An 11,871-nucleotide genomic window follows, 5' to 3' on the forward strand; every position below is an offset into this window, starting at 1 on the left:
TGGACCTAAAGACCCTCAACAAGAGATATCTGGTACCTCCGCCAAAATTCCAGATGGAGTCCAGACGGAAATTATGGTCGACGTTGAAGAAAGTGGACTGGCTTATCAGACTAGACCTAACAGATGCCTATCTTCACGTCCCGCTACTCCCTTCATCTCGGAAGTATCTACGCTTAGCCATCAATGGCCGACACTACGAATTCCAAGTCCTACCATGCAGGGATATCAATAGCCCCTTGGCTATTCACCAGGATTACAGCGCCAGTCATCAAGTTTGCTCACCTCCAGCTAGTTCGAATCCATGGCTATCTGGATGACTTCCTAGCGGCAGACAAAGGTAATGATATTCTTGGTCCAACTTACGACCAACCTAGGATTCCTAGTCAATCCATCCAAGTCAGATATTACTCCGGTTCAAGACATTATATACATCAGAGCAAGATTCCAGCTAGACAGGGGATATCTATGCGCACCGGAGGATCGATTCGACAAGACTATAAAGATGATTCAATCACTTTCAAGTCAACCCAGCAAGTCGCTGAGGTGGTGGATGTCTCTTATGGGTCAGACATGGGTCAATACTATCTCACGGCCTAGAGTTCCAGACTCAGTTACCTCCAAGATTACTACGAGACCTCCATTGGTGGAATCACAGACAACATGTGATGAGTGGCATCCCGCTGACTTATCCAACGCCAGAACACCATATATTCACAGACGCATCAGATTCAGGATGGGGAGCCCATATGGACGATCTCACAGTACAGGGATTGTGGAACAAAGAGGAGAAAAACCTTCATATCAATTGCAGGGAAATGAAGGCCATATATCAAGCCATCCTGGAATGGAAGATACATCTTCATCTATCAACCGTTCTCATAGCCACGGACAACACCACAGTAGTGGCCTATATTCAGAAGCATGGAGGAACCAGATCCAGATCCCTTATGATGGAGTTTACATGATTGTTTGCCTTGTCAGACTCCTTATTGGATAGATGGATTGGATTGCCTATTCATTCCCACCGTGGTCTCTCCTAGACAAAGTCATCCACAAGGTGGAGGAGACGGATTGTGTAATAATACTGATAGTTCCAATATGGCCCAGCAAGGCGTGGTTCCCCAGACTACTGAAGCTACTAATGGAGGAACCTATACAGATCTGCCCTCAAGTCCAGCATTTTTCACGAAAATCTGCCAAGGCTACATCCAACCGCCTGGAAATTATCACACAGAAGATGCAGACATCTGGATACTCTGAACTTCCCTCAGAAGCTGTGGCAAGATTGTGCCCTTTTATATGACAACAGATGGGACAATGTGTAATAGAGGTAGTATTCTTAGAATTTTTAACAATGATAAACTATTGTTCAATTTTTGTGAAGGTTTGCACATATATCATGCACCTATTCTCTATGTGCCTTATATATCCTCCACATATATCACCCATCTATCCTCTTTGTGCTTGACACTCACATATCTTCAGTGTGCTTCACATATCCTCCACATATATCACTCACCTTTCCTCAATGTGCTGCACATATCCTCCACATATATCACTCACCTATCCTCAATGTGCTGCACATATCCTCAAGATATATCACTCACCTATCCTCAATGTGCTTGACATATCCTCCACATATATCACTCACCTTTCCTCTATGTGCTGCACATATCCTCAAGATATATCACTCACCTATCAATGTGCTTCACATATCCTCCACATATATCAGTCACCTGTCCTCAATCTGCTTGACATATCCTCAAGATATATCACTCACCTATCCTCAATGTGCTTCACATGTCCTTCACATATATCACTCACCTATCCTCAATGTGCTTGACATATCCTCCACATATATCACTCACCTATCCTCAATGTGCTTCACATGTCCTCCACATATATCACTCACCTGTCCTACATGTGCTTGACATATCCTCCACATATATCACTCACCTTTCCTCTATGTGCTGCACATATCCTCAAGATATATCACTCACCTATCCTCAATGTGCTTGACATATCCTCCACATATATCACTCACCTTTCCTCTATGTGCTGCACATATCCTCAAGATATATCAGTCACCTGTCCTCAATCTGCTTGACATATCCTCAAGATATATCACTCACCTATCCTCAATGTGCTTCACATGTCCTCCACATATATCACTCACCTGTCCCCAATGTGCTTTACATATCCTCCACATATATCACTCACCTTTCCGCTATGTGCTGCACATATCCTCAAGATATATCACTCACCTATCCTCAATGTGCTTCACATGTCCTCCACATATATCACTCACCTGTCCTCAATGTGCTTGACATATCCTCAAGATATATCACTCACCTATCCTCAATGTGCTTGACATGTCCTCCACATATATCACTCACCTGTCCTACATGTGCTGAACATATCCTTTAGCTATATCACTCACCTTTCTCTATGTGCTTGACATATCCTCAAGATATATCACTCACCTATCCTCAATGTGCTTCACATATCCTCAAGATATATCACTCACCTTTCCTCTATGTGCTTCACATATCCTCCACATATATCACTCACCTGTCCTACATGTGCTGCACATATCCTCCACATATATCACTCACCTGTCCTACATGTGCTGCACATATCATCCATATGTCACTCACCTCTCCTCTAAGTGCTTCACATATCCTCCCTATATCGATGTTGTGTCTGCAGGTTCCCCAGGAACGAAGACCTGTTTGAGCAGCAAGTGAGGGTGCACCATGTTGCCCGGGGGGACCTGGAGGGGTTGGAGGAGTTCCTCACTGCCAGGGGTGCTGAAGCAGAGATATATGAACAGGTGGTGGACTGGTGTGAGGAGGAGGGCAAGCCTGGTATTGCTGCAGAAGTCATAGACAGGGCACTCCACAAGTTCCCAGACAACCAGGTAAACCACAGCTAGCTCCTCATCACTGGGCAATTACTATTTTCAGACTGAGAATCTTCTTTGCCTTCTCCATTTGGTAGTATTTATTGAGATCATTCTCAGGAGTGGAGAGGGCATGGGTGGCCAAGTCATCTGAGGTTCCACAATTCACTGGAGTTGTGTCCCTTTGGCATGACAGATTTCTATGACAGTAGATGCAAATTCCGGATTCGGCCTCATCATGATTCTTGGTTTGTCTGCAGAATATCTGGGTTTCACCAGAGTGATAAACTGTGCTACATATCTATGACCTGCATCACTTCCAATTTTCCTTCCAGCTGACTCACCATGATATAACTGAAAGAACTTTCTGTTTTGCACCCGCTTACACCCAGGTGTAGAGCATGATTTGATTCTTGGGAAGGTTTTTTTGGTAGCGCCAGAGACCATATAGAGGGACGGCCCTCTAGCCTTTGCACGAAACCATCAGTGCTATGGCTTGTTCTGTGCAGACTGTCCGGAAGCGACCAGATGCTCACTGCAGTCATTGTTGTCGCCTTTTTTTCCATGCAAAAGATTTCACAATACATATGTACACTCATGTATTTCTTAACATTGTCAACATTACAACCGAGATTTGTTGGTGCCCTAAAGCATGTGGTTGTCATTGTATTTGATGACTGTGATCACGCTTTGTCTTTGTCTGAGAGAGCAAAATGGCGCAAGTGTAAAATCGGCAAAAGTGCAGATTGTGATTTTTAATAACAACCACTAATTCGCAATGAAAGTCCTTGGTTACCAAGGTGTATAAAAAGGAGATATGTTTAAAATTAGTTTAGTGCCATTAACAAATTTAGGGCAGTTGCAAAATTTCTGATTTTGACTCTAGAAATGCGACTAAATCTGTATTTTTTCCGAAATAATTACACCACAACTCTTAATTTTCGCATGCTTTCAGACGAATGTGTTCCTAGTATCAGTCCTGAAATAAATATTGTTACATTCATCACGATTTCCCCTTTTGCTTGGTACCAAAGTTATTTAGGTACAATCGGTAGTTATTTTTGTATGATTTATTGGCGCAAACCCATATTTTACGTCATATATTTTAAATTAAATTACCATATAGCAGACGACATAGGATGCATTTTGTCTGTGATTATCGTCCAAATATATCTTTTGAAACATTCTACAAAGTGTGTTAATTTTGTATGATATTAGAATTATTTTTGTAAGATCAGTATTTTTTTTACCATTGTTTTCGCCATTTTTTCGTAAGGTTGACATAGCTATTAACTTTGTTTCAGTTAGGCTTCTATTATGTATTGCGCTGAAGAAAACTACATATTTTGACAATTATTTATATTTGTTATATTCTGTAGATTTTGTCTTTATTAATCATGACTACATTTAATCTGTTTTTTATTATATGCCATGTAAATATTAATTATGAGCTATATGATCTGGGCCTAAACACAATCGTTTATATTTGTTATCTTCTGTTATTTTCTGCAGCTCCGGCAAACCCCATTATCACTGCTAGCCCCAAACTGGCATTAACCAATAACATTTGATTACCTGCGTTTAATGTATATTTTTTATTCATTGGACCTATTTGCATTATAAAATAGTAGTGAATTTACATGAAATAAAGTCATGGCGTCATTTTTTTCTGGCTAATAGTAAAGCATTTACACCAGCCAGTGACCATGCATTTTTGCAAGTAAATCTAGCCTGGATTTATTATAAGATATGAAGATAATCTGGAGATATGTTTTCTGGACATCGGGAATATGGTGATCTGTTACAAGTGTCTTGCTTGCGTCTGGATGAGTTCTATATTTACACTTCCTGAGTTCCTGTGCAATTTACCGGATCATATTTTTTTGTGGCATTTGTAGTAGATTTGGTATGTTTGTTTATTTATAATAGTTATATAATTGAAGCATAAAATGAGATATATTTACTGATTTTTAAAACAAATATCGGATTGGCTTTTTCTTCACACGCCCTCGAAAACCTACGCTCGTAGACAGCCGTCATATTTTCATTTTCTATTGTTTTCTTTGAGTGAAACGTTTTGGGAGGTATTACCGACGGCTTGGTAGCGGTAACATCACTGTCATTCTATTCAGACCACGAGTCTTCCGAAACCAACCCCTGGTCGTAGAGTGGGAATTCTTCAAGTGGTATATCTAGGTACAAGACGAAATCGTCCCAGTGAATGAAGTCGTCCAAAGCTGTGGCGAATGTAAATTGAAATAAATGTAGTTGAAGACACACATTTTCGGCAAATAATATGCAGCCAACTGACATGTGCTAATGAGAGATATGATAAAAAATCTTTGTAATCCGCTAAGAGACGTCCTTTTATTTGATTGTCGCTGGTCATGGTCGAAGAAATCTTGGCTGGGGAATTAACTCTAGCCCCGGATATTATGTGATATTGTTTACTTGGTTACCAGAATGGTCAGTTGTGAATGTCTGCGCATCTATTGCGCATCTGCAGCGGTAAAGGGAGGCTAACAGCAGAGTGTCAGGGTGTATCAGTTACATGCCAGACCGTAGCGATGATGGTTTATGATAAACTGTTGGGGAGGGCTGTCCCTCTATTATATGGTCTCTGGTAGCCAGAATCATTTTTGTGTAGAAACAACTATCAACAATGAAGATATACTCAGTAGTTTGGGGATATTTTCTCCTCCTGAAAGCATTCTAGAAAGTATTGTTTTGTGTCGTTTAAATCAAATGAGATATTCTAAAGCAATAAAGCCAGTTTTCTGACTTTGCCCAGATTTGACAGTTGGCTGCAATGATTGTTTTCCACTTATAACACATTGAATAAATAAAGGACTGCACATTATTTCACACATAAAATTTCAGTGTTTTGGTTATTAGAATACCGGGTACTGTTTTAAAATATTGGAGATTGTGATCTAGTGACCATATTACATTTTGAGTTGAGATACCCAGAAGTTGACCTGGAGCCCTTACAGCATGATACAACATGATACAACATGATACAACTAGTGATAAAATCCAGCAAGAATATGAGCTATATGAATGGCTGTGCTACAAAACTGTGTCCTTGTTCCCAGATGCTGATAGGAAAGTCCGTGTCTGTGTGGTGCAGTGTCAAGCAGTTCGAGAAAGCCTTGCCCTTGGTGCAACAACTGGATAGTGAAGGTGTCCACAGTGATGAAGTTCGATTAAACTGTGCCCGGACTTTGCATCAATGCAGTGAGAATGAGGCAGCCTATCAATGGCTGAAAAAGCTGCTGACCAGTATTGGTTCCTTATCTGATGAAATGAAACAAGAGGTAAGCAACAGATACCCCTAATGTTCAGCAGGCTAAAGCGTACAAAATCAGTTTCAATTACATGAGGGGGATAGTTAACAGATAATCAACATTCTGCATGCTGACTTAAAGCAACTTTAAGCTGACATGTCTTGATTTCATTTAAATGTTGTGCAAGGGGGTATTCTACCATGACATTATAGAATTGTGTTCTCTGATTGGTCTGCCAATGGGGCTGAAAGATTAGACCATGATTTTTGTATTGTTTTTTATCTCATAACTAAACTCAACTCACTCATGGGGGGACCCGTGAAGATCCGGGGTAGAATAGGTCTTCAGCAACCCATGCTTCCCTTAAAAGGCGACTATGCTTGTCGTAAGAGGTGACTCGCAGGATCGGGTGGTCAGGCTCGCTGACTTGGTTGATGCATGTCATCAATCCCAATTGCGTGGATCAATGCTCATGAGATTAATCACTGGATTGTCTGGTCCAGACTCAATTATTTACAGACTGCCGTCGTATAGCTTGAATATTGCCGAGTGCAGTGTTAAAACAACAAACCAACCAACCAACCAACCAACCACTCATTGGGCTTGTACAGATCATTTAGTTTTAACCTTGAAAATATACTACCAACAAAATATATGGGAACTAATGATTTGAATGTAGTTATTGTTATGCCTGAGATTCACATATGGCAGAAAACATTGGCAACATAGTGGCAAATGGTATGCTAGGGCAACAATTCTTGACCATGATGAGTATAGGGGCAGTAATGTCATGGTGTGGGGATATATCACACCTGACAGGCGAACTGATTTGGTTATTGTGAAAGGCCATTTGACTGGCCAGCCATATGTTGACGAAATGTTGACATCCTGTCGTTCAATTCGCTAGAATTTAGCAGCAGGAATTTTGATCTGCAATTGGACATTGGACTGGCCCTCTGACATGTCCTCATTAGAGAATATGTGGGATGTTCTCAGGCAGAGGGTTATGCCGGAGACTCAACACCCCACAACATGACCCAGCTTGAGGTAGCTCTTGAGGCAAAATGGTGAGCAATAGCAAGGCAGTAGAGTTATATCAACAGTATGCCATCAAGGTGTCATGCATGTATTGTACAACGTGGTGGACACACCAGATACTCATCTACACGCCCAAAATATATTTTACTGACATTTGTCATCATTTCACCTCCACTAATGTTTCATCAGTTTCCCTATTGTTTGTTGGTAGTATACAAGCTGTTGAAGGTAACATGATGGTCTAGCACCCTATGGTGCCTCATTTCACATATGAGTTGACTTAACTGGGGATTGGGTGGTCAGGCTGTGCGACTTGGCTGATGGTGTGTCACCCTACCCATTGGCATGTGCCATTGGTCATGCTATTAACCACTGGTTTGCCTTGAACAGGGTCAATAATATACAGACTGGTTTCGATAACACTGGAATACTATACAAAAACCAAGATCACAAATTGTATTAGTTTACAGATTATGTTACTGCAGCTAGTGATAACAGTGACACATTTGTGCATCTAGTTTATCCTGAAGTCAAGTATGACCAGTGTCTCCCTCACACCATGTTTGTTTGTTTCAGGTGGAAGCACTTAAGGAGAAGATGGATGCTGAAGCAAAGCTATAGTGAATAAACAGATGTTTGGATGAGGGCCACCAAAACACTCTTGTGATACAGTGGCCATGTCTGTACCACTGTTGTATTAGCGCTTCTGTGGTATGATAAGTACCTTTATGTACATCAATCTCCTGCACTTTCAAATCACCCTCTCACACAAGTTTCCAAATCATACATACATACATACATACAGACATACATACATACATACATACATACATACATACATACATACAGACATACAGACAGACAGACAGACAGACACATTCATAAGAAATATATGTAATTTGTCAGACCTCTCTACAATCTGAACATTTTTCTTTGCAATAACATAATTCCATCCAACATCCTACCTTGATTACATTAGCCATTAATTACCACACTATAGAATCGTTTACATTTCAACAGAAGTCCTCTTCACTTCGAGTGAGTGAGTGAGTGAGTGAGTGAGTTGGGTTTAACGCCGCTTTTAACAGTATTCCAGTTATATTGCGGCGTGTCAGCTTAATGTGGAGGAAAGCCCGAAGTGATGCAGGTCTGAGACGTTTACCACTTCGGTGAAACCCACGAGCACGGGTATGGTACTGAGAAACCTAGAAACATAATCGAGGAGAACTGGGATTCAAACCCACAATCATAGGTTTCTGGCGTGCCCAAGGGACGCAACTCTGCACAGCGAATCGCGGCTCCTTAGACAACTGGGCCACCCACGCCCCACCACTTCGAACTATCTCTGAACTAGACTTGGATACTGCCAAAACAGTGAAAATTGTTTTTTCCCCAGTCACCCACATCCCATGAGGGGCAACATTTTCCATCTCAGATTGTCCATTTCCTGATTTGGTCAAGTTAATGACTGCATGGTGAAGTCACCACTGAAAGAGTTCATCCTCGATGTCATTGCTTCCATGCTTATTTTCTTGTTCTGAATATACATAGTTTTATGGTTGTGCTATTGGCAGCTGGTCCAGTCCTCTTAAGAGATACATGTAACTTGTTTCCACCTCATATATTTCTTTTTCTGTACTGCGCTGCCATGAATAAAGTACAGATCCGACAGTTGTACCAGAGTAACCTTGGCGTAGTGTTTTGTCTTTACCATGTCTGAATCTCTCAACTGCCTGTGATCTCCATCTCCACTGTGATCATTTTATCTATCTATTAATGAAATGAAACATTGGGTTTCCTTGTTACTGTTGAAACATACTCATAATATGTGTATTTTATTTTATGTCACCTTGTTTTATTAATGTGACACGTTATATGTGGACTATTCTGGTTACTCAGCTGGGCCTTGCTCCACATGCTCTTAGCATAAGGACTGTCGCAAGTCTGTGTTCTACCAATGTGATAATGCCAAGACTAGGGCTGGGATGATACACAATCTGTGAGATCCGATAGGTATCACGATGCCTTACTCATGATGGTGCATAAGCCGTCTTTTTCATAGACAGGATGGCCAAATACCTGGCACACTGACGATTTACAGTTGGCAGTGTCAAGTATGGCACAACAAATGAAAATATTTAGGTTTTCACTATTAACAAGCACTACTGATTAGTGTATAGTGGAACAGTTATTAAAGCAAACATTTAAGGTAAGAATCAATATTTTGTACATGGTGTGCGACTGTGATCAATACTTGCAATGAGAAGCAAAAAATCGGGATCCACCAATGCATTTGTGTATCATCCCACTACTAGCAAAGACCTCTCTGTGGGACAATGCCTTGGAAGTCATCTTTTAGCATATTTGGTATTCAAGGTGAGAAAGCCACTTAGTATTCATCATAAAGTGTTTACATCTTTATATGTTTTGTATCAAACTTTGTACTTTACTTTCCAATATTGTTGTGCTGATGTAGAGAAATTTATATTCATGTTTGAATATTCTTCAACAAAGGTTTTAGTATATGTTTTTGTGATAAATACATCACCTAGGTCTGAAGCCTTAACTTCAACAAGTTTGAAGCTGGTTGCAAGATGGGGAATTCATCTAAATCTCACCTCCATCATTGGTTCACTATGAGTACAAAATAGTATGTGACATCACCCAGAAAAACAGTATCATTTGATGCAAAAATGGTATACATGAATATTCTATCCATTGCTTCTATTGTTTTGTGGATGTTTGCATATTTATAGCCACATCTCAGAAAAATGTTGTACTTGTCCAACCTGTGAAAATATTCATATGTTTTCATGTTCTATGTTTATATGTACATATTGCAGTTTCTAGTGTGCAATTTTCTGTGATCTCTTTTTTAAAATTCTCTTTGCACATATTACTCTGTTTAGCTGTTTTTTTATCAAACTACCAGCTAGAATAGTCTCTATTTCAAAAATAAATTTTAAAAATAATATGAAAAATATCGGGTACAATTATACTGTCATCCCTGGTGTGTTCTGAATGCATTCAGAACTTCTGAAAACATTTTGGAATTGTTTGGAAATATTATTTCAAATAGTCGATTTGATTGATTGTTTAATTTATTCTAAGACATTAATAAATATTTATAAAAAAATGGAGATGACGTTTATGTTTGTACTCAGGTTTTTACAATATTACTTACATTGCATTTTGATTTGTATATTTTTTATCATAACTATTTTTATAAGAATTTTATACATTAGTGTAATACTATTGCATGCTGGACCAGAACTCTTTACAAAACGGACATGCAGGCCTGTTGAAGACGTAGGAGCAGCTGAAAATAATTGCTTGTGTCTTGTGACAAGCCCGGTTTTCAGTTTATTATCTTTATAGATTGAGTAGAATAAAATATTATCATTTCATAGATGAAATAGCTCCTGTTCATCCAATTTGTAAAACTTCTTATAAAAGATTAGGTTTGTTTCCAGAATTTCAATGAAACTATTTTAGTAGAATTCTTATTTCACTTGATAAATGTTATTTGTCTTAACACTTTTTTACAAAGTTATTTATTCCATTAAGATGTTATTTGGATATCTTTGTCTGGAATAAAGTATTCTCCACATCACATTACTGTTTCCTTTGCAATAAACATAACAATGAAAATGCTAAACCATCCCATGACTCTATTGTGGTTCTACTTTAAGTTTTTTCAATTGTGTGAGTGAGTGAATGTGAGATCAGGAATAGGCATCCCAGTGACATCCCAGCTGTGATCCACACCATCGCAGTACAAGGACACGCAACCAGTTGAGTCATGGGAATAGGCAAACCAGTGACTGAAAACATGTGCAGCGATCCAGACCATCGAGGTACGAGGACACGCAACCAGTCGAGTCACATGACCAAACAGCAATCCACACCATCAAGGTACGAGGACACGCAATCAGTCGAGTTACATGACCAGGCAGCTATCCACACCATCGAGGTACGAGGACACGCAATCAGTCAAGTCACATGACCAGACAGCGATCCAGACCATCAAGGTACGAGGACAAGCAATCAGTCGAGTTACATGACCAGACAGTGATCCACACCATCAAGATACGAAGACATGCAATCAGTCAAGTCACATGACCAGACAGTGATCCACACATCAATGTACAAGGACATGCAATCAATCAAGTCACATGACCAGACAGCAATCCACACCATCACGGTACAAGTACAAGCAATCAGTCGAGTCACGTGACCAGACAGTGATCCACACCATCAAGATACGAAGACATGCAATCAGTCAAGTCACATGACCAGACAGTGATCCACACATCAATGTACAAGGACACGCAATCAATCAAGTCACATGACCAGACAGCAATCCACACCATCACGGTACAAGTACAAGCAATCAGTCGAGTCACGTGACCAGACAGCGATCCACACCATCACGGTACAAGTACAAGCAATCAGTCGAGTTACATGACCAGGCAGTGATCCACATCATCGAGGTACGAGGACATGCAATCAGTCGAGTCACATGACCAGACAGAGATCCACACTATCAAGATACGAAGACATGCAATCAGTCAAGTCACATGACCAGGCAGTGATCCACACCATCGAGGTACAAAGACATGCAATCAGTCAAGTCACATGACC

General features: G+C 40.1%; 1 protein-coding gene across 1 annotated transcript in view; it reads left to right on the forward strand.

The window, feature by feature from the left end:
- LOC139443316 (TPR repeat-containing protein DDB_G0287407-like) overlaps positions 1-8,281 on the forward strand; it is a 53,051-nt gene extending 44,770 nt beyond the window's left edge. The window contains exons 25-27 of the mRNA XM_071224296.1: positions 2,710-2,920; positions 5,998-6,219; positions 7,804-8,281. Coding sequence (XP_071080397.1) covers positions 2,710-2,920; positions 5,998-6,219; positions 7,804-7,848 — 478 coding nt within the window. The 3' untranslated portion in view covers positions 7,849-8,281. The remainder of the gene's footprint in view (positions 1-2,709; positions 2,921-5,997; positions 6,220-7,803) is intronic.
- Positions 8,282-11,871: the final 3,590 nt, after the last annotated feature.

This window comes from Haliotis cracherodii, unplaced genomic scaffold, assembly GCF_022045235.1.
Source record: "Haliotis cracherodii isolate W230 unplaced genomic scaffold, xgHalCrac1.p SCAF_5, whole genome shotgun sequence".
Classification (NCBI taxonomy): Eukaryota; Metazoa; Mollusca; class Gastropoda; order Lepetellida; family Haliotidae; genus Haliotis; species Haliotis cracherodii.